This window comes from Oncorhynchus keta, chromosome 2 (genome assembly GCF_023373465.1).
Source record: "Oncorhynchus keta strain PuntledgeMale-10-30-2019 chromosome 2, Oket_V2, whole genome shotgun sequence".
Classification (NCBI taxonomy): Eukaryota; Metazoa; Chordata; class Actinopteri; order Salmoniformes; family Salmonidae; genus Oncorhynchus; species Oncorhynchus keta.
Window position 1 is genome coordinate 70,874,896 of NC_068422.1, and position 24,191 is coordinate 70,899,086.

The window sequence follows — 24,191 nt, forward strand, 5'->3', positions numbered from 1 at the left end:
CTTTTTAAATTTTGATTTTGGAAATCTAAAATCAAATGTGATTATCCGAACTTCAATTATGCTTTTTCAATAAATTATTTTTAAGTTGATAAAGTGACTTTTTGTAAATGATATGACTTTCCAACATGGCCTATTTGTTTTTTTGTATCCTTAGGTCTTAAGATGCTTTTTATTGATGTTACTGTGCCCTAGGTGGTGTTTATGACGCCCCTGTTTGCATTGAAAAAACACTCCTCATTGAATGATGAGAAAAGATTTCAGAGTGAGCGTTACTGTGGCTCTGAGCTTTTCATGTGTTGCATCCTTCACCAGGAAGATTGATAGTACAACATGTGGGGACCTTTTGTACCTTCTGCCCAGAGGCTCTTCTCACCTCTGGCCTTAATAGATATCCCTCACTATCAGTCATGCTGCCAAGTCCTTTCTGACTATGGCCTTTAGAAAGACTGTGGCATTATTTAACAAAAAATAACACAAAATTCAGTTAATTGTTTTATGTTATAAATGTGGGAAGACCATCCCTAACACCATCTTAGGCTAGTTCTCTTTTCAGATCTGGTTTCTACTCTTTCAAAATCCCTTTGTCCTCGGAGCAGATGCGCCCACTTTGAAGCCGGGACTTCCTTTTTTACCTGGTATTTTTCTGAACAAGTAAATGTTACAGTGTCAGAGTCAGAGATAATGATTTAAGTCGACCATTACAGGCAGGAAATGGAGGGTTTGAGAAACGTTAAATGCCAGTTGCCCTGAGGGAAACGATGAGAGGGGATTGTGTCTTGATGAACGGCCATGTGACTTGGTAGCTAAACACGTGAGTGCTGTCAATAGGCCTCCTCAGATTGATGGGGTTGTCCGTAGAGACAGTCTCATGTGTATGATCCCTCCAGGCATCCTAAACCATGTTTCCAGAGGTTCACAGGGCATTACGCAATACACAGACATTGTAAAACCATATCCATGTCCTTGCCCATATCCTTATCCATCGGTTCCGATGCAAAGTCTTACTGTGAGTGTGCTGGGATGTTTTTAATTGATTCTAAAATTAGCTCCCAGTTGTGTTTTTTCGAGGTTACAAAACCAGTGTAGAGAATATATCTCGCTCATTGGTGTCATAAGAGAGAATAGATAGGAGGCATAAAATATATAACAAATCACACACATCCCTGATGAAAAAAACCCAGCATAGAACCAACCATAGTTGGTTCAGCACAGGTGCTGGTTTTGCTGTGTTTTTGCTGTGTTTTTGTGGTGACCAGCTTTACCTGTATTTTTGCAGGTGGCCAGCCTTCACTGTATTTTCGCTGGTGACCTGCATAAGTTGGTCACCAGCAGAACCAGCATCAAGTCACATTATATTGGCTTGCAAAGTGATGTTTCATTCCTAATGGAATCCAGCCAGAGTGCGGATAACCAACAATTGGAACGTTTCTTCACCCACAATATGCATTCAGAATAACTGCCAAGGTTAGCAAGAAGAAGAAATTAAACTACCCAAAAAATAAACTGTGACAACCATTTCAGTAATGGGTGCAATAAATCCAACTAACAGATTGGATTCATTTAGAAAAATGTATGTTATTTATCTTTGTTTAACATAAGATTAATCAATCAATGTACATAAAAAAACACAACAAACAATTCTAAAAATCACCTGCAATAGAGCATGCTGGGAAATGTGATAATGATGGGCGTGGTCAGACCAGCTTAACCTGCTTGGTCACCAATATACTAGCAATACCAACATAAGCTGCTATGTGTCCAAAACACATTGAAGGCTGGTCACCAGTGTCTAAAATATCAAAACCTGGTCTAGCAAAACCAGCTAGACCATGCTGGCCAACCAGCATAACCAGCTAGAACATGCTGGTCAAACCAGCTTGACCAACATCTGACCAGCATGGACCAGCAAATACCAGCATGGACAAGCTTGAAATGTATGCTGGTCTATGCCGTATTTTTCAGCAGGGATTTGGGACCAGGTTTGAATACCCCAATAAATGCAAGTATCTAGTGCAAAGATATTTGGCCTCTGGAGTAAGCATATAGAATACAGGTTTTAAAAAACGGAGTACATGGTTGTAAGGATTCCTAATGCTGAACAGTTTACTAACCTCATATTGTGGTCGTCAATAAAGCACCCAAATCACTATTCCACAGCAGACTTTGTGACTCCAACAAAATGGTTGTTTGACCCCACCAGCTCTCTCCGTGTGTGACCACAGCCCCAGTGTTTATTTTGGTTGCTACGGAATGTATTAGACCTGCAAAGGCTTGGCAGCATTAGGACCACAATAAAGGAAAAGCAAACCTAAAGGTACAGTAATGGATTGAAGTGAATGTTTGAAATAATTATTTAAGAGAAATAAGTCTCCGAGCCTGGATTCGTTTTTCCCTCATCAGCATCTGTGGGACAGGAATTTTTTCCTTGGACCGAAGTTCCGGAGGTCCAAGGTGTCTTTAGATTGCCCAATAGATGTTAGGTACTGAGAGTACTCACAATTTAAATCCTCCCTGCAACAATGCTAGACATTCTTTCTCATTTATCAATTACTTCAACAGTCCCCTATCAGTGTTGACCCAATCTACAGGTATGTCTACTCAAAAAAGGTGTTATGCTTCCAAGATTTACTCCATTGGCATCATCTCCTATTGGATTTTGAGCACAAAGCCACATTTTGTGGTGTCTTGTTTTCATTTTAGAGAAACAAAGCATGACACTATAATTGATTCAGAGGGGTTGGGTTAAATGCGGGAGACACATTTCAGTTGAATGCATTCAGTTGTACAACTGACTAGGTGCCCCCTTTCCCTTAATTAAGTAGAAGACTGTACTGATTTGAAATTGACTGTTTAAAACCAGCACTCTGATGAAGAGATTAGACACAATGAAAACACTGTCTCTGGTGGGTGAAGGGCTGATGTTGAATGATTGGAGAACTTTGACACCAGATAAGAGATGGGAGGAGGGGGCAAGTGTCCCTGTCCTAACCCCCCCCCACTAGCCAGGGGACTGAGAGGTCACAGTGCTCATGGGATATGTTCTTTGTTTGGCCTGGGCCAATGACCATTGGGCTGTTCTGCAGGCTCTATGGAGCTTCCTCCAGTAGCCTGCTTCCTGGCCCAGCCCAGCTCACCCGGCCAATGATTGATTTGTGGGGCTTTTCAGCATTGCATTCTTCCCCTCAGTTGCCAGGCTGAGCATTCTTTTTCAGGAACCCTTATTATTTATTAAAGGGGGGAAAGACAAACGTGGTGTGGGGTCATTGCACATTATGAAGGAACTCATCACTCAAGAGTTTCTTGGGTTCTGTTCCATTGGAGGCATTTAATTAGAAACTCATTAAATAGCCTCCTTTAAAGCAACATAAGGAAACAAAGCAAAGGATTGATTTGTCAACTAGCTCCTTTTGTTTCCACTCAGCGTTAAGGTTAGGAGGGAGAGAGACTAGCCTGGGCTATTCTTGTTACATAGTGTGGAATACCTTGAACTCATTCTGATGTGTGACGCATTCCAATGTACAGAAAAGACCCAAGCACTACGTGACTCAGTCCCTCTTGACAGAAAGAGACCTGGCTGTTCCTCTTATCTTTATTTTATGGGATTCTCAGTTCTTTGCCACCTTTTGACCTTTCATAAAATGTGGGCAGCAAACCAAGGCAGTGTCCATTTACATGAAACCTCAACAGTTTGATATTTACTGCTTGCTTCCTAAACTGTTTCCTCTCTTAGGCCATTCATGTGTCATTTGCATATGAAGTCAGGAAATGAGCGGTCCTCCCCACCCACTCACCCTGATCCCTTCACTGCCCAGCTCTGTCCACAACCCACTGTCCCTAATTTGAATGAATTGCACAAATCAATATCACCATGTCAAACATTTGTCATAGTAATTATCATTGAATTGAATGTTTTTTGTGTGTTTTTTTTTTGTTGAATTTGACCCCTTTTTCTCCCCAATTTTGTGGTATCCAATTGTTTAGTAGCTACTATCTTGTCTCATCGCTACAACTCCCGTACAGGCTCGGTGACGAAGGTTGAAAGACGAAGGTTGAAAGTCATGCGTCCTCCGATACACAACCCAACCAAGCCGCACTGCTTCTTAACACAGCGCACATCCAACCCGGAAGCCAGCCGCACCAATGTGTCGGAGGAAACACCTGACAACCTTGGTTAGCACGCACTGCGCCCGGCTGGCCACAGGAGTCACTGGTGCGCGATGAGACAAGTATATCCCTACCGGCCAAACCCTCCCTAAACCCGGACGACGTTAGGCCAATTGTGCGTCTACCTCGCGGCGCGAACCCAGAGTCTCTGGTGGCACAGCTGGCGCTGCAGTACAGCACCCTTAACCACTGCGCCACCCGGGAGGCCCTTGAATTGAATGTTTCTAGAAATTGGTTGAAATGAAAACCAAATGCTTAACAGCTTTAGTTGTGTTATGGCTCTTGATGAGCTCTCTGACAAGTCTGATGACGTTGAATGCTAAAGTGGTTAAATGTTTTATTGGGTTGAGTACAGAACTGTCCAGAACTGTCCGTATTTGGACCTTGAGGTCGAGGCCAAGGAGTTTTGTTGAAGTCATAAATAGCTGTTTGCTTCTTCCTCTCCCTTGCAATGCTATCCAAAGAAATCATCCTTCAGTCCTACTGTTTTACACTTACAGTAATGCTATTTGTTCTGTCACTTATGACTCATAAGGGTGGGGGGAATCAACTCCTTTATACTTTGATTGATTATGAGTAGGGCCCAGAGGGTTTCCTGACCACATGACCTGACCAGGACCAACTCCAGTCCTTACCTAGTCATGCGTAGTGAAGCTGCAAGCCTCGCCCAGGTCATCTGCCAGATTAGGACCAGTGTTTCCACTCAATTGCTCTGCAGATCGCTTTAGACAAAGCTGCCAGAGCAGATCCCCGACCAGCCACTCTGGATCTGGCCTCAGTGCTCATCCACCTTGTTCCAATCAGGAGCGAGGAGAAGTCACACATGTAGCCAGGGCCTTGAAGTAGATAGAAAGGTCCAGTTCTGTCCCCTGCTTGACCACTTACTGTGTTTGTCTACTGCTAGGAACCTAGAGGCCTGGAGGAAATTAGTGCTGCAGAGCAGAGCTCAGAGTAGAGCTCAGCAGCAGCCATTGACCTGTCGCCAGACGCCCTGCCTAAACTCTGAGCTCCTCTGCCCCTGCAAAAAACAACAACATAGGAATGTTTCTGAGTTACAGCTCAGAGAACAACAAAGTGAACCCCTGACCACAGAGGGATGTATCTGAATGCACACATACTGACTCTGCACACTATAAACATTTGCTTTATGGTTTGCTTTACTGTGAGGATGTTCTTTGCTTTTTATTATTAGTGGATTATTCATGCTCATTGGGCAACCTCTCCATACAGCACATATAGAACACATTCTTCTCACATCATTATGAGCATTTTTTTAAACCTACATATTAGTGAGGTAGAATTTGTGCCTGCAGTGTGATCCTTCAAGCTATAGTAATTAGGAGCGCATATAACTGCTCTGAATATTGGATTCCCATTTGTTAAAGAGCATGTTCTCGGGTGGGGTGGGATGGGGAGATTTGGGTTGATAAAGCACCCCTGTACTGTGGAGGAACCAGGGGGAAGGGGGACAGAGCTGGCCCCTGAAGTTTCTAAGGGAACCTTTGTCCGGGCTTGACCTGTCCACTGACCTGCGGTTTACTGAGCTTCTGGCTTCAGCAGGTCTCTGGAAAACAAAGAGATTGGCCAGCTGGGAGTCAGGGTACGGAATAATTCTATAGTTTAGTTCGGACATTGGTGAAGGTGTTTTCAGTGGTCACTCACTGATTTTTTTTTTGTTGCTGTCAAACTTGTTTCTGTTGCTTAGAATAAGGGTGCAGTCTGTATTCTGAAAAACCTCAGAGGAGGTTTAAATGGTCATTATTAATAATGGAACACCCATCATTATGTTTTGTGTTAGAGATTTGATTTATTGTGAATCCCCACTTTGTTCATGATCAATAGTAACATATTTTCTTTCCTACTCGGCACCAGCATCCACCAACATCTCCCATCTGCCCAGTGACTAAATGAAGAAAAGCATTATGCAAAGTGTTGTTCTACTGTGCCAGTATGGGATGGCAGTGGACAGGGTTTAAGAGAAAGAGCATGTTAGCGGGGGCATTTCATATCTGTAGGAAGGCAGAGTACCCTCAGTTTTAGGAGGCTCTGAGTGATTGATTGGCAGTTTGCAGAGAGCCAGCAGGGGAGCGTTAGCATTGCAGCAGTGCTGGGGTGGCCTTGCAGGGCTCTGCCTTGATGGGCGGTGTGCTGGACAAGATTTGTAGAGGTTGGAGGTCAGAGGTGGGGTCACTGCAAGGGGCAGATGGCCAGATCCTCTTTTTTGTGCCGCCTGGCGCAGGCATTCACCCCATCATTAGAAACATCTGGGCAAAACATCCGGGTAAACAATCAATTATTTTACATTTAAGCTAGGTGGGTTTGGTAGTTATATATTCTCCAGGTGGTTGAATGAAATCATTAAGTAACAGAAACACATTGTGAAAGGTGGAGAATAGTCAAGTCACCTTTTCATTTATGGAGGCCTTGCTCAATAACTGGATACCCAAGGCTCCAGGGGAGAGGTGCATATGATGAGCATTTGTGTGTTTAATGTGTTTCAAAAGTAATCTGGAAGGTGACTGGAAGAAGTAAATGGTAAATGGGCACACAGAGATAATTGAAGGTATAATCTAGTTATTGTAGTGTGAGCCTCATCTGCTTTAATATTTAATCCTAAGAGCATTAGGTGCTGCCTCTGGCGACCATCATCACTCAAAGGAGATGGTCAATCGCATATTTTGAGCAGCCATGGCAGTGACCACAGCTCGACAAGCCCTAGCAGAATAGATTTTAGACTGAGGCTTAGTACGCAATCCATAACCAATAAGGATCTCTCTGTTTGTCAATCCAGCATTTTTTGACTGTTCAGAGAGACAGAGTATCTGGGAAGCTCATTGTCTCAAGCCCCCAGGCCCCGGGCTACTGGGATGGATGCCTCCATGTTGCATTGCTGCTGTTGTGCAACACTTAGGAATGAGTTTGATGTTGATTAGAGGTTCCACATTCTGTTCCTCCGTGGGAGTGTGTTGCTGAGGGATGGACCCCTGTAGCCGTTCTATGATGCTCCCAATCCAATGCCTGCCTGCACTTCTCTCCACAGCAAATATTCCTCTGCATAGGGCTGCACTGGGCCTGATGCACAAGAGACCTTACAGCTCAGAACTAATTAAATTAAAAATGCCCAAAGCAAAGTGGCCAGGGGCTCAGTGAAAGGATCAGTCCCCTTGTCTTCAAAATAACTTCACAACAAAGAAATGGGCATCTACAGCAACTTGTGGAACACAACTCATTAGAGAAGTTAGCATTTCATTTGAAAGTCTGCAATCTAATACTAGAAGTAAAGTGCTCTGCAAATTAAAGTTCAATGCAAAGTGGCGCAGCTCTCTAAAACTGGTCAGGGTAAACAATGTAGGTTATGGATCCTAAATGAATTTGGTTCATTCTAGCTTTGCTCATGAACAGTACATGCTCTGTTCGTGGCAAGTGGAAAAAACGAGGATGTCTTTACCTTGAAATGTCCGAGGTTAAGCTGCGTTTAGGAGGGACAGAATTCCCCTTGCCTACTTCCTGAAGACGACACGGAGTAGTTGTCAGAGTGCAGTGCGCTGATCAGGATTCACAGAGAGCCCAGTCTGGCAGTTAGGGCTTTCCCGCTGTTCAGCACCACGACACATGGAAACCCAGGTTACGTCCAGCTATCCATATCGGCTGTTATAGAGGCCAGGACACAATCCAGTGTGTTTATGACGGGGTGGAGTTTACCTTTAGGCAAGGTTTCTCGAGAGCAGTGCTTGAGATTTACGTTGCTTTTAAGTAGTACTCTGAGAAAGGTTTGTTAAGGATACAGCTAGAAGTGTACCACTTGTGCTGATTGTCAGTGAAATTTGATGATTGGTAATAGTTCAATTATTCAGACTTAAGGTGCAAGAAGATGTTGATTGGGGTCCTCTCTGAAGTCAGTGGCAACAGCTGTTCAATCAGAAACGATAAACCTTGCACCTATCTTTGCACGGCTCCTCGTATGTTTTCTTCATCTGTTGCCCACCCCCACCCCTGGATTTTCTCCCCTGTCAAGCCTGCTGTGTTTGATGTGCGTTCAAGATATTTTGTGTGCAGAATGTAGAGAAGAGAGGTCATTTCTGTGATAGAGTTAGTGGGGGAGCCTCCGAAGGTAAACACTGGGGAGAGTATATCATTGTTTCACTGGGCTAGCGAGATAACTGAGCCTAGGGAGGGGGGAGAGAGTTGGATAGAGAGAGAGAGAGAGCCCAGGAGAGGTACTCTGATGCCCCTCTCCCCTCCCCTCAGACTGCCTCTTCATCTGTGAGTGCTGATGGCTCCTCGCTCCTCGCCCCTGCAGCATAAACAGCATCGGATGTGTGCAGAGGTCAAAGAGCACTGCAGTCTGTTTGTTAATCCATTACTTAAGTGGTGCACATTGCATTCTGAACATGCAGCTGTTTTGAATCTGAAGACACAGATATAGTGTATCTTTGAATTATCTGATTCCTTTTTCTCTGAGTAGTAAATGGGTGAAGAGGATTTTGTTTTATGGTACTTGTTTTGGGTATTTCTGATGTAGTCTTCTTTATATAGTCCTTCACTGATGTAGTCTAGTCCGTTGGTTGCACTGGGTCCCAGTTGTTCCAGGAGTGGTTTGATTTGTTTATGATAATTAAGTTGATGTTATCCAGACCTGGGGCTTTTTGGTAAAGATTGTATTTATCTCAATCCTTCCAAAAATGTGATTTAAATTGAGGTCTGTATCAAGAGCAGCAGTACCATCATTTATTTTAATAAAGTAACTGTCCAGTGTTTCCAGATTTATATCAAATAAGACGTATTATTAATTACAAAATTAGTGAAATAGTTTTCTTTCCTAAAATTGTAATTACGTGTGTTACAATACAGATTTTGTGTGTTGGAATGGTGTGGGCGTGGGACACACTCTTTTCACGCCACTTCGAAACAAAGTGATTTCCGTAGCAGGTTTGGAGAGCATTTTCACTAACCCTAACCTTAACCCTTTCCTAACCTTAACCTCAGTCTCCTAATTGGCTATGTTAATTCTCCTAATCTGCTGCGTAAATGCTCCTAATCTGCTACAAAAAAGTCACTTTGGTATCGAAGGCGCGGGCGTACCCCAATAACAGAGTAGACTGCTGATTGGCCATCTCATCCTCCTCAGGAGGATGACATCATACTCCATGATGAAATAGCAAGCATTTTTGAAATGGTCTGTTTGCGATACAAATTTGATGTGGGGTTTTTTAAGTGTTTTTTCTCCATTTATGCTTTGGCCACAAATATGAGTATAGGATCGTGAGTCAACACCATTATTTGGGTATAACTTAACAAATTATTAACTTTTAAAAGTAATATTTTCACTGGACAGTAACTTTAACAAACTATTGACCCGAGGCTTCTTTAGTTGAGAAGGGGGATGGGAGTGGATAGCAGTGGATTACCTTAATGGCTTTTTTATTTTTTTTATTTCTTAGTGACTGAAAAGGGGGGGGGTCATAATGTTCTAGGTTATTTTGTATTACTTTTTTGAAACAATGAACAATCTATTCTAGACATTGAACTACTAGCAACATCATTCTTAACGGTGGATAAGGTTTAGGTGATATCAGTAATGGGACACACGCTGTGTACATGAAGTTTGTCATGGAGTTTAGTTTCCATACAGTTCAGGTGGTGTCTGACAACCAATCAGTTTCAGGAAAATCCAATCCAAGCAGGATGTTGCCGGACCTTTCCACCAATCATCACCGTCCGGCTGCACTCAGCAGGGCAACACTTTTAGATATATCTGTCATCAGGGGTTCTCTTTATCTCAGGAGGATAAAAGTATAAAATCAGTGGCAAATAATATATAGGTAACACTTGACTTAAAGGAAACAGTTATAATGATGTATTAATTACTATAAGCATATGAGACGTACTACCTAGAGGTAGGCCAAATTAGGAATTAGATGCTGTGAAGAGGTAGCACTTTTCCCAAAAGGACTGTGTGTCTGTGAGGGTTGGTTACATGTGATGTTGTCCTTTAATGCTACTGTTAGCATAGAGCAGTCTTTTTAGGTTCCCACTGGCTGGCCATTTGTTGGGCCTGTCAAAGACCTCACTTTCAGTATCATCTTTCACTGACTGATCTTCCCAAACTCTGCTGCTCCATGAGCGGGAAATGAATCAATGATCTCAAACAAAATGGATCAAGCGTCCCCTCCTCCTCCACATGGCCTCATAACCAGCTGTGGGCTTAATGACTCTGTGTTCAAATATAAAGAGTTTTACAGCAAGCGTATGAGGAATTTTATTTCAGTTAAAGTATTAGCAGTAGTCATTAGGTGGGTCGCTAAAATATTGTGTGCATGGCACACATTTGACTGATTGACCTCTACTCATGTGTGTAGATGTGCATAGTAGAGAAGCTAATTAATAAGATGGGCCTAGCAGAGATTTCCTCTGCTCTCTGATCTCCTCAGGGTTTAAGGTGATCCAGCCAGGATGAGCTGACAGGTACATGTAACATGCTGGTTTGTTTAGGTTAGTTAGGGCCTCGGGAACCCCGTCTGATATGCGATGTCTGGTGCTTGTATAACACCTAATTTGAGGGAGAACTGGAGCTTATGCATTTTCAAAGAGAAGGTGAGAGACAGGGCAATGTTTTGTAAGGAGAAAAAAACAACAGCTGATTTCAATAGTGGACTAACCTACATCTCAGGGCAAAGGGTCTTCCTGTGACTGTCTTGATTAGACGGCAATGCATCAACACATGAACTCTGTCTAGGCTGTAAGGAGAGGAGGTCAGGGAGAGAATTTGTCTTGGAGGGGTAAGGTTGCATGGCTTGTGGGGCTCTTCAGATCTTGCTGTCAACAGCCCTTATGATTATTTTTGGCAAATGTTCAATCTCAGTGCTGATGTACAGCATTTAGGTTGATTTTAATAGGATATAGCTTTCTTGTTGGGACATGGCAGCTCCCTGGCAAGTAGTTTCATGGACAATTATATGAATAAAGGGGATGGCAGTTGGGGTAGTGATCATTTCGGTATAATTGTGTGCATAGATTTTCCTATTTTCACTGAAAATTCTAAGAATGAGGTTCAGCTTCACAGCACTAAAGTCTCACTATCAGGCAGATACTGAAGTGGGTTGGGCTTTGCTGGGTATGGCTTTAGTGAGATAGTAACCTGAAAGTGAAGTAATGTATATTTATAAGATATGCCTGGCAGATCAATATATTCCCTTATTTCCATAAATGTCATTGATTTCCATTTTAACTGAACAGTGCCCTTAAGTCCTAAGATACAGAGGCTTAGTTTGATTGAAAGACATGTAACTTTATCCACCAAGATGAGCTGCCGAGCAAGAGAGGATATTGGGCCATGAACATACATTTTTGTGATGATTGGTCTTATAGATCCGAATGGGGGAAAATAAAATACTAGAAAAACATAATTTCACAGTTCTTGCTTTCTAATGGCTGCATTGCTAGTAATCATAACTGTGCAAACATGTATTGTACATTAGAGAATGTGTCTACTGTTGGAGTACACAGTGTCTCACCATTTCTTGTTTTGTTCTGTAGGTATCTCCCCCTTTACATATCAGCCAACTTCCATTGTGGTGACAGAAGGATCAGTCACCCGTTTCACCTGCAAAGTCACTGCAAGCCCTCCACCCATCATCACCTGGGAGTTTAATCGGGTCACATTACCGCTGGCAACTAATAGGTATGCATTCTCATTATTTCATTATCATGCCATGTCATTAACTTTATCTTTAGATGAGGTTTGAGATTATTGGAGAAGTCTATTGCGACTTTAAACTGTACATGTCAGAGGGATAGAAATATCAGAGCTGTGTGCTCATCCACTAATATCTATGATGTACTGATTGTCTTTGTGTTCTTGTCTCTCCCAGAATCACAGTCCTGCCCAGCGGCGTTTTGCAGATCCATGGGGTGGAAAAAGGGGATGCTGGGAACTATCGTTGTGTGGCGACCAACATCGCCAATCGTCGCCGGAGTACAGAGGCAACCCTCACTGTCACTCCAGGTGGGAGATAGTGGAGAAATTGCACTTTTTTCAGATTAAAACATAATATATTCACAAGCATTGCATCAAACGTTATAAGCCCAATAAAAGCCAAGTTATATTTATGTTGAGTAGTGAAGTGGGCACCCTGGTCAAATCCTGTCTCCCCTCCACAGCTCCAAGCCCCAAACTGCCTCAGAGGCCTCGTATCATCGCCGGGCCCCAGAATGCCACTGTGTCCCTGCACCAAAGTGCCATCCTGGAATGCATGGCTACAGGGAACCCCCGACCCCTCATCTCCTGGAGCCGAGCCGACAGCAAGTCCATCGACGTGTTCAACACCAAGGTGCTGGGCAATGGCAACCTCATCATCTCTGACATCAAACCCCAACACGGAGGAGTGTACATGTGCAGAGCCACTACCCCTGGCACACGCAACTATACCATCGCCACAGCCAACATCACTGTGCTAGGTAAAAACATGTTAGTTGTCTGTGTAGAGGTCCTATAAGTGTCAGTTGTTATTACAGACATGATTGTTGGTGTTTGTTACATCTACGTTTCCCTTATCCAGCGCCTCCGTCCTTGGTGGAGTGGCCGGAGAGCCTGACCCGTCCGCGTGCGGGCACGGCCCGCTTTGTGTGCCAGGCTGAGGGGGTTCCCCTGCCCCACATCACTTGGCTGAAGAACGGAGAGAAGGTCCAGTCCAACGGACGCATCAAGATGTACAACAGGTCTGAGCTCTAACACCAAATTGACTGTAGCTAATAACTCTGCTCCTGTTTGTCTCCCTCTAAATTCTTTATTTATATGATCATCCCATTGTTTTATAAATCCTTGCCTCCTAAACACCAACCATATTGTATGTTCTGCTGTATGTTAATTGAAACAGAATCCCTAATTCCTTTACCCCACAGGTAGGTGTCTTTGTTGATAGTTGCCCTTTCCCACAGAAGAAAGGAAGCTGAATAATAAAAAAACGTGCAAATGGCGTTTCAGTGGATTTCCCACTTATTTGCTTCCTCTGCTAATACCACTGCCTTGGCTTGTTAACGGTTTCTGATTTGAAAGAGAATGATAGAGCTGGTAAGCAATGGGTTTAGTATTGGTAGGTGAAGCTGGAGGAGGGACAGAAGTCTAATAATGCCATGTGTGTTTTGTCCCACAGTAAATTGGTGATCAACCAGATCATCCCTGAGGATGATGCCATCTACCAGTGCCAGGTAGAGAATGAGCAGGGCTCTGTGCTGTCCATGGCCCGGCTCATAGTGGTGATGTCAGAGGACCGGCCCAGTGCGCCCAGGAACATCCGGGCTGACACTGTATCCAGCTCCGCCATCTTGCTGGCCTGGGAGAGACCACTGTACAACTCAGACAAAGTGATTGCCTACTCTGTGCACTACATGAAGGCTGAAGGTGAGACATGATGGCCAATTCAGGGGGAGCCTCTTCTATGTCTTGTACGTTTTCAAACAGAAACTATTTTTGATTTTGGCAGGATAAAGTTCATGTCGTATGTATTAGGGAATTCCATATTAATGGCCTTGGTAGCCCCAGGAGTTAACAGTTCACACTGTTTAGAGTCCTGAATGCTCCGCTTCCTCCTTGCCCCAGAACAGAATGTGGAGGATTGGCCATCTGTTGTTAATAGTTGGTTGCTGGGCAGAGGTCAAGGAAAACGATGATTACTGCACCGAAGAAAGAACAGCAGCTTACTCTGTACAAACAGGACTGGCCTTCCATAGGCGATCTCAAGCCCTGTGCATTGGTTTTAAATGTGAGGGAACCCCCTACACTAGATGAGATGCTGGATAGACAGGAACCGATCACGAGAATACAAGGGCTGTACTGTAGTCACTAAACCTCAGTCATTGACTGCTGGACCTTTAGCTTTCCTGGGAACCTGTATTGTTGATGAAGAGGCACCAAGAGTCACATTCAAACAATGTAACAGTTCAGCACAAATGTTATCCAGTTCATTCAGGCACGGTTGTTCATCGCCGGCTATGGAATACCATTGTATAGGCCAAATGTACGAATTCCATGCAGCAAAAGAAACACCTGCTAGGCTATGTAAGGATAAGGACTTTAACGGAAGTAAGTTAGAAAATCTGCCCCTTTCTCCTTAAATAACTGGCGTCTGTAAAGGATTTGGTGCACTTGATTAAGATTTTGTGAAACATTCTGTCCGGTCTCAGAGAATGGCTGGCTGTTGAGATTGACAGTAGTAGTAGCACCAATGCATTCTGCACCTGAGGTCTCAGACACAGAGCCTTGGCACTAAATGGAGGTTCTAATGAAAGGAGGAACTAATTAGTCTGTGTGTTGGAGTGTGCTAATCCAACAGAGGAGATTCTGTCAAGGCACTGGGACAGTGTGAGCTGGACTGGGAGGGAGGCTTTGTGTGTCTTTTCAGGGAGGTTTCCTGGGCCTTTCAGGCCCCCGGACAAGGCCTTTTCTGTTTACTCTCAAGGATCTTGTTTACCAGGTCAGAAATCAGGCTGGACGATTCAATATGTCCTGGCTACAAGTGAGTCTTTTGTGGGACCTTCCTAATCTGTGCTAATTAAACTGCTATTAGGCTCAGCCAGCAATGTGGGAAAATTGAATGCTGGAATTTGGTCCCAGCAATGTTGATGAAATTGTCTATAAAAGGGGAAGGAACTAGTTTGATTGAGTTGACACTTTTTGTATATTGAATGGACCAGAAGCCCACCGTTAGAGACAGATGTACATCGTAACTTTGTAAGAATCAGGCGCCTCAGACAAGGAGGTTCCTAAAGCTAAAGTGATTATGTTCTAATTGCTCTGTATACTGAGAGAAATCATTGAATGATGATTATGGAAAGTTATCAAAAGTTGTCTTTGTACTCAGAATGTACGCAAATCTTCATAGACCCTTTTATGATTAGGTCCCCCTTTAGTGCCCTAAAGAGTTTGCATTGAAGGATCAGATCCCCTCTGAACTCCTTGCCTGTACATGCAGCTTACAGCTCTGTGGGTGATAATTGATTAATTGATTAAATGTGTGCCCTTTTCTTCCCTGAAACCAGGCTTGAACAATGAGGAATATCAGGTTGTCATTGGCAACGACACAACCCGGTACATTATTGATGACCTGGAGTCAGCTCGGAACTACACCTTCTACATCGTGGCCTACATGCCCATGGGAGCAAGCCGCATGTCAGACCATGTGTTCCAGCACACCCTGGAGGATGGTGAGGCCTCGTCGTTTACATACACATACATACAGTCCACCCTGGCCTTTATCAGGCTGTAACCCAGGGAAACAGAGGTAGCAGCCAAACACCCCCAAGTGTGCAGCCAAACACCCCCAGATGAATAGTAAAGAGAATGCTTCATATTGATCCTGTAGTCATTGTGTAAGGTCTTCTATCACTCTAATGGAGGACTCAGAGGATGTTTTCCAGTGTGTTTAATCTGTAATGAATAGGCTGTAGAGAGTGGGCAGTACTGTAGGTCCTGTAATGAATCTAGTGGGGCTAACCCCTGGCTGTCTAATTGGGGTCGTCTCTGAGAGGTGCGTCAGAGGAATAGAGGAGTCTAATAAGGAAGGATTAGATGGTGGACCACTCGGCTGGTTAAACATTAGTCAGGCTGATCTTTAGAGATCAGGAATGACCCTCTCTACTATAATCTAACTCCCCACAAGGGCCCTTCACAGTTCACACCACCCCATTAAATGTTTCTGCACTGTGCAACCGTGACTACCACTTATGATCAAGGAAAATTACATTTCTTACATGTTCCATAGAAAATAACTGGTCTATTGTCCTTGGCTAAGGGAACATCTGTCACATGATTGCATACCAGTCTAAATCAGATCACATCTATTTATTGTGTACACTTGCATACTTACTGAATTGATTATCCAGTATGACTGAGTGTGACGCACAGTGAACTGATTTGTATCTCTGGGTTTGTTCATTATAGTCTCAGTAGCTAGCTGTTACTTTAGAAATCACAACTCTTTCTTTGGTCCCCACCAAAACACGATACAAAACAACCATAAATATAGACAGAAACCAGAGAAAGTAACACAGTAATGAACAAGTTGGTGACTGTATAAGCCTCTACATGACCACTCTGTCTCCCTCTCCACAGTGCCCCTGCGTGCCCCAGAGATCAGCCTCACCAGCCGCAGCCCCACAGACATCCAGGTGTCCTGGCATCCCCTTGCAGCCAAGCTAAGCCGAGGCCGGGTGTCGGCCTACCGCTTGTCCTATCGTACCAGCGCTGACCAGGCCATCACCCAGCTGGAGCTTCCTGGGGAGAAGACCCAGTATCTCCTGGAGGGCCTGCAGCCCGACACCATCTACCTCCTTCGAATCGCTGCAGCCACTAGTGTGGGCTGGGGGGAACAGTCAGCCTGGACCTCCCACCGCACCCCTAAGGCATCCAGCGCCAAAGGTACTTACACATGCTCCTCAGTAGTAGTGATGAGTTATTGGCTGCTCCTTGATGGTCCAATGCTAGGTTTCTGCATGCACATATGATGTTTGTATAGATATGATTACAACTGTATGACTTGTAATCAATCAAAGACAAAAGACATAAGTAAGCCATAACATCTTTGATGAACCGGAATTTCAACCTTAGATTTGTGAAGCTACCAGCCTGCCACATCATATAAATAAACATGTAAGGCCTTACTTTCTGCACTGACTTATCATGCACAGTAAAACCATCATGCCTTGCAGGTGCCCAGTGAGCGCACACTTCCCTCTACTCATAGTCAATATAGGAGCAAAATGGCTGGATTATCTCTAAACCTTTCTTCTTCCCAGTCCTCTGCTGAGTGTCTGAGAGAGAGCCATGAGAAGAGCGTCCTCTCTAATAATCTTGTTAAGGCATTGCGTTTGTTACTCCATGACCTTTGGCCCTCTGTCAGTAACATCAGAATGGCTTCAGTCATGGGTCATAAAAGAGAGGGACCCAGGCCTCTGGGTGGGAGGAAGAATAGTTCTGTTAAGAGCTACATCTGAGCCTTAGGGGTGGGGGAGGGGATTGCTGCCCTCTCTCTCTCGCTCTGTCCCTTTGGAAACAAACAGGATCTTTTCTACAATTCAGCCAGGATCATGACGGCTGAATAGGCATTCTGTCAGTAGAACTGAGGACCTGGCTCATCTCTGCTAGTGTGTTTGTGCCTGGCTGTGTATCTGTGTGTCAGGCTGGGGCATGGTATGTATGTGCCTCTGGTTGGGGGCTACAGGCTGGAAGCCGGTTATTTCCATCAGATAAAGCCAGTGAGCAGCTGGGTGGAAAGCATTCCTGTTTTCAAGGAACAAGACAAGCTACAGAGTCAACTTGCTCACAGCCTGCCACCCTGCATCTCTTGCAATACAATGCTTTTTGGTGACTTTGACCCTATTTGTCCAGCAAATTATTTCTGGGAAATCTAAATTAGCATGTTTCTGCCATGTTAAGTGGTTTACTCTTAATAATTTGGGTATCCCAAACAAATGTGTTCCTGAACAGGTCTTTAATTTGTTAAGGACTAGCTAACCTTTCATAATAAATAGTTGTGGACTGTCAATAGTATCAAGGCTCTGAATGGTATCTGAATATGAAGCGAATTGACCTTTATGAACACATTGGTGAGGCCTGGCCATTGGGCTTAAGGTAAAGAAGGCCTGATCGGGAAGCAGGGGTTGGGTGGGTTTCATATTCTCCCTTGACTTGGTACTATTCCAGATGAGCTGGTTAAAATAAAGACATCTGACTAAAAATGAAGAGTCATGCAGGTTGAACTCTGTATATAAATAGTACACATGACCTTTAAAAAGAGAGATTCTGTTTGAACCTTACATCCTCAGAACTGTCCTCAATAAATCAAATTGTATTGGTCACATACACATATTTAGCTGATGTTATTGCAGGTGTAGTGAAATGCTTGTGATAAGAAATAACACAAACAAAAACAATACTGCAAAGTTGCTTGGGAGCTAGAAGCAGGGCTGCCAAGTCTGTCGGCACCATCTTCACAAAATAATTACATTAAATAAATACTCTCTACAGATCTCTCTCTCTCTTCATGTCTCCTCACAGTGTCTCTAACCACAGATCTCTCTCTCTTCATGTCTCATCACAGTGACTAACTACAGATCTCTCTCTCTTCATGTCTCCTCACAGTGACTCTAACCACAGATCTCTCTCTCTCTTCATGTCTCCCCACAGTGACTAACTACAGATCTCTCTCTCTTCATGTCTCCCCACAGTGACTCTAACTACAGATCTCTCTCTCTTCATGTCTCCCCACAGTGACTCTAACCACAGATATCTCTCTATTCATGTCTCCTCACAGTGCCTCTAACCACAGGTCTATCTCTCTTCGTGTCTCCTCACAGTGCCTCTGGCCCCTGAGCTACAGTTGGAGCCTCTGAACTGCACCACCATCATAGTGCGCTGGCAGCTGGCACCAGGAAACTCAGTCAGCATCCAGGGCTACAGGCTGTTCTACCACGAGGAGAGCCAGGCTGAGAGTTCCCCCATTCAGCTGCGTGTCCAGGACAACAGGCACACCATTGGAGGCCTAGGTGAGTAGACTCCACATAGTACACCCGACCTATGATCTCATTGTTGCTGATGAGATTTGTCTTGATTTTGGATTTCAATTGCAAGATTAAGAATATGTTCTAGTCAATGATTGGTTACACAATGAAAGTCCTCCTTACATTTGATTAAGATCAAAGATTCTCTTAAAAAACATTTTCCATGTCCTCACCAGGCATGTTTAAGGTCTTTTTAGGATTAGAAAATCCCATTAGTTTGGGAAGGACAAAGTCTTTTCATGTGAGTTGTGGGGGCTCATGTCCAGAGGTCCAGATAGAAGCCAACCCCCCATGACCTTACGGCCCTGGCCTGGTTTCCAATGTATGTCCCCCCCAACAGCTTTAGAAATAGCTGCTTGCTGGGACTAAGGAAGGGGTGTTGGGCATATGCTGGTTCTCTGGCCTCTGGGTCAAATTCATTTTGTCACGTTGGAGAGTGTGGAAGGAAAGGGAGTCCCACACCACTGCAGTGGACAACTGACCATCTGTGGCCAGAGGAGGTCGGCCAGGTGGCCAGCAGCTGAATTTTGAATCAGGAAGCTCTGGTACTAGACCAGGATTAGAAAGCATAGGGGGGAATGGGGGGTAAATACAGTATGTGTCCTTTTTTACCTTTTTGTTTTCTTGCTACAGTATGTGTTTTGTCATGGAGGGGTCTTACTGTGATAGGGGCGATAACTATGACTGCTGAAACTTCCTCCATTTTGCCACCAGCTGTTGTTTAGAATAACACAATGCTATATTGTTGAGTAGGTTTTAAAGTGCTGTACTTTATGAAATATATGTTGTTTTGAATGGATAATTATTTTCAAAATAGAGTATTTTTATAAAGCTGGAGGTAAAACCTATTGGAGAGATAAGAGAAAGAACATAGGAAGTCTGGCTTTGTGTGCACTCTCCTTTTCCTCATGAACCACATTTTCCTCCTGGAATAATGAACATAGTGGACAAACAAGTTGTAGTAATGTGACATAGATAGATATCACCAAAACACACTTACTATGCCTTGGTTTTTCATTAGTTTCTCATTGAAACAGTTTAATGACCTCAAATGTGCTTGTTTGATAGAATAGCTGGCAGAAGTGTATTCCAGGGGTGTCTTTAGAGGAGAGGGAAGCTGTTATTGTGGAGCAGATTTATGGTGTGTTTTATGACTTCTGTGAGCAGAGCATTTGGAGGAGAATTCACATCAAAGGCTTTCATTGTGTTAGGCTTTAAGGGCCACAAAAGAGACTTAAATGACCAAGAGTCAACCAAATTCAGCCCCTCACCACTTGTAGCTGAGCTTTTCTGTAAATACATAGAGTGGGGCAAAAAAGTATTTAGTCAGTCACCAATTGTGCAAGTTCTCCCACTTAAAAAGATGAGAGAGGCCTGTAATTTTCATCATAGGTACACTTCAAATATGACAGACAAAATGAAGAAAAGAAATCCAGAAAATCACATTGTAGGATTTTTAATGAATTTATTTGCAAATTATGGTGGAAAATAAGTATTTGGTCAATAACAAAAGTTTATCTCAATACTTTGTTATATACCGTTTGTTGGCAATGACAGAGGTCAAACGTTTTCTGTAAGTCTTCACAAGGTTTTCACACACTGTTGCTGGTATTTTGGCCCATTCCTCCATGCAGATCTCCTCTAGAGCAGTGATGTTTTGGGGCTGTTGCTGGGCAACACAGACTTTCAACTCCCTCCAAAGATTTTCTATGGGGTTGAGATCTGGAGACTGGCTAGGCCACTCCAGGACCTTGAAATGCTTCTTACGAAGCCACTCCTTCGTTGCCCGGGCGGTGTGTTTGGGATCATTGTCATGCTGAAAGACCCAGCCACATTTCATCTTCAATGCCCTTGCTGGTGGAAGGAGGTTTTCACTCAAAATCTCACGATACATGGCCCCATTCATTCTTTCCTTTACACGGATCAGTCGTCCTGGTCCCTTAAAAACAGCCCCAAAGCATGATGTTTCCACCCCCATGCTTCACAGTAGGTATGGTGTTCTTTGGATGCAACTCAGCATTCTTTGTCCTCCAAACACGACGAGTTGGGTTTTTATCAAAAAGTTCTATTTTGGTTTCATCTGACCATATGACATTCTCCCAATCTTCTTCTGGATCATCCAAATGCTCTCTAGCAAACTTCAGACGGGCCTGGACATGTACTGGCTTAAGCAGAGGGACACGTCTGGCACTGCAGGATTTGAGTCCCTGGCGGCGTAGTGCGCTACTGATGGTAGGCTTTGTTACTTTGGTCCCAGCTCTCTGCAGGTCATTCACTAGGTCCCCCCGTGTGGTTCTGGGATTTTTGCTCACCGTTCTTGTGATAATTTTTTTTTTTATATATATATATTTTATTTTTGCATTTTCCAATTAAGAACATTCAAAACAAAAGTGAAAATATATTAGACAAAGTGACAGTAACAGACGAGCGTAACAAAAATAAAATATAATTATAATTATATAAACAAACATACAATAAGGGAAAAAAAATAAAATAAAAAAAATAACGAGACATTGGATCACCTGCCGTAGGCTACATATTATACGTTACGTGTGAAACTTTATGTGAGGATTATATATAGATTCAATCAATGAGATGTGGGGGGAGATTCTCCATATAGTCAATAAAAGGTTGCCAAATTCTGTAAAATGTCTTTAACTTATTCCTCAAGCAGTAAGTGATTTTCTCCAAAGGGATACAACTATTAACTTCCGATAGCCACATTGCAACTGGCAGGGAGGAATCCAATTTCCATTTCAAGGCAATACATTTCTTGGCAATCGCTAGCAATATTTCTGTTAGCTTTATAGTATGGCTTTGCCTAAGATTGGTGTTAGCAAAGTTACCCAGTAGACAGACCTCCGGGTCTAAAGGGAATGCAACCCCGTGAATTGAGGATATGGTATCACATACCCCCTGCCAGAAACTGTGTAGTTTTGAACACTGCCAAGTGGAATGGAGGAATGTTCCTTCATCTGAGCCACATCTAAAACATAGGGAGGAGATATCTGCGTTGAACTTGTGCAGTCTAGATGGGGTGATATAGAGCTGATGGAGGAAATTAAACTGGATCAGTCTGTATCTGTAGTTCAATGTGGATGTAACCCCATCCCTGCATAGGTCACTCCATAGATCCTCATCAAGATCAATACCCAGAACTTTCTCCCATCTAAGTCAGGGTTTATCTAGCCCAGGCAGTGTTACTCCTGACATAAGAGCATTGTAAACACAGGAAATGGTCTTGAATGGTTGGTCTGTGTGGCAGAGTTGTTCAATAGGTGTCATCTTAGGTAGGTTCCATTGTCCCTTGAGAGTCACCCTAATAAAGTTTCGTAGTTGTAGTTAGCTAAAGAAGTCCCTGTTAGGCAAGTGGTATTTCTGTTTCAGCTGATCAAAAGACATAAGAACTCCCTCCTTGTAACAATGTTCTAGAAGAGTGATCCCCTTATCAGACCATGGTCTTAAGTTACTATTCTGGAAAAACATAGGGATCAATCTATTGTTCCATAAAGGGGTTTTAGGGGAATGGAATCCCCCTCGTCCGAACAGCTCATGCAGTTTGCACCATGCCAGGACAGAATGTATGGTTAAAGGGTTGTCTGTGATGGTTTTTATAGATTTTCTGTCCCATTTGTAAAACAAATCTGCCCCAGTGTCATCATTTACCTCAAGCTTTTCAATGTTCAACCATGAGGGAGAGGGACCATTGTCAAACCTCTGAGCCAGAAACCTAGACTGTGCAGCCCAGTAGTACATTCTAAAATTGGGGAGGTTTAAGCCCCCTTGACTGTAATCAAGGGTCAGTTTATCCAGGCCAACCCTAGGGGTTTTGCCGTGCCAGATAAACCGTCTGGTCAGCTTGTCGAGAGAGGAAAAAAATGCTGCGGGAACAGGGATAGGGAGAGATTGAAACAGATATAGAAACCTGGGCAGGACATTCATTTTAATTACATTGATTCTACCCAGTAGAGTGAGAGGTAAGTCTATCCATTTACAAAGGTCAACCTCCACCTTTTGCAACAAACTGGCCAGATTGAGTTTATAGAGGTTGTTCAGATTACCATCCACCATTATGCTCAAATATGTGAAGCCCATAGGAGACCATCTAAAAGGAAACGTGTGCTTGATGGTATGATGGTCAAAGACAGACAACGGTAACATTTAGCTTTTATCAAAATAGACCTTATATCCAGAGAAAGAACTATAACACTGTAGTAGGATCTGCAAGTGAGAGAGGGAGTGTTCTGGGTTTGTTAGAAATAAGATAAGGTCGTCCGCAAAGAGTGATCATTTATGGGTATGGGGGCCCACCTCAAAGCCATGTATGTCAGGGCACGTTCTAATAGCCTCAGCCAACGGTTCGATGGCGAGGGCAAAGAGGTGGGGGCTAATTGGGCAACTTTGTCTGTTCCCCCTATAAAGAGGGAAAGAGGAGGAAGTAATCCCATTGGTAGCAATCCTAGCTTTAGGAGATTTGTAGAGTGATTTTATCAAATTTACAAACACGGTACCTAAACCAAACTTTTCCAAGACGCGAAAGAGGTATGGCCATTCAACCCTATCAAAGGCCTTTTCAGCGTCGAGGGAGACTGCGACACTAGGTATTTTGTTTTTGTTATCAAGGTGAATTATATCAAAGAACCTTCTGAGATTATTGGAGGACAATCTATTAATTATGGAGCCAGTCTGATCTGGGTTGACCAACAGGGGAAGACATGACTCCAGTCTCTTAGATAGCATCTTGGTGACCAGTTTACAATCTGTGTTAAGGAGAGAGATTGGTCTATAGGAGGCGCACTTTAGCGGGTTTTTCCCTTTCTTGTGGATTACAGTAATCACTGCTTGAGAGGAGGACTCTGGAAAGCAGTTGTCTTCTCTGGCTTTTTTAAGTACCTCCATAAGGTAGGGGACCAACAGCTCCCTAAATTCTTTATAGAACTCTGGAGGGAAGCCATCCTCCCCAGGAGATTTATTAGAAGGTAAGGATTTAATGGCCTCCAACAATTCAGGAACTGAGAAGTGTTCACTCAGGCGCTCACTGTCTTCCCCTGACAGGCATGGGAGGTTGAGAGAGGAGAGAAAGGAGTCGATCTCTGATAGATCATCGCTTGATTGGGAAGTGTAGAGGTCTTCATAGTATTTCTTAAAAGTATTATTAATTTCAGTAGGTTCGACAGATATCTCATTAGTAAGAGTTTCTATGGCATTAATTGTCCTCTTACTTTCCTCTGCTTTCAGTTGCCATGCCAATACTTTGTGAGCTACCTCTCCAAGCTCATAATAACGCTGTTTTGATTTAGTGATGACCCTCTCAGCTTGATATGTGTTCAGAATATTAGATTTAAGTTTTTTATTTACCAAAAGCCTGTATAGATCTTTAGTCGGGCCTCTTTGGTAGGTTTTCTCTAGCTCAGAGATTTCAGATTCAAGGGCACTCAGTTCCGCAATGTGTTTTTTCTTCAGCCCTTTAG

At 43.4% G+C, this 24,191-nt stretch overlaps 1 protein-coding gene across 1 annotated transcript in view; it reads left to right on the forward strand.

Moving 5' to 3' along the window:
• LOC118362448 (protogenin A-like) overlaps window positions 1-24,191 on the forward strand; it is a 44,233-nt gene that overhangs the window by 4,549 nt on the left and 15,493 nt on the right. The window contains exons 3-10 of the mRNA XM_052482014.1: window positions 11,701-11,845; window positions 12,036-12,169; window positions 12,325-12,621; window positions 12,723-12,882; window positions 13,317-13,564; window positions 15,202-15,366; window positions 16,274-16,579; window positions 18,517-18,705. Coding sequence (XP_052337974.1) covers window positions 11,701-11,845; window positions 12,036-12,169; window positions 12,325-12,621; window positions 12,723-12,882; window positions 13,317-13,564; window positions 15,202-15,366; window positions 16,274-16,579; window positions 18,517-18,705 — 1,644 coding nt within the window. The remainder of the gene's footprint in view (window positions 1-11,700; window positions 11,846-12,035; window positions 12,170-12,324; window positions 12,622-12,722; window positions 12,883-13,316; window positions 13,565-15,201; window positions 15,367-16,273; window positions 16,580-18,516; window positions 18,706-24,191) is intronic.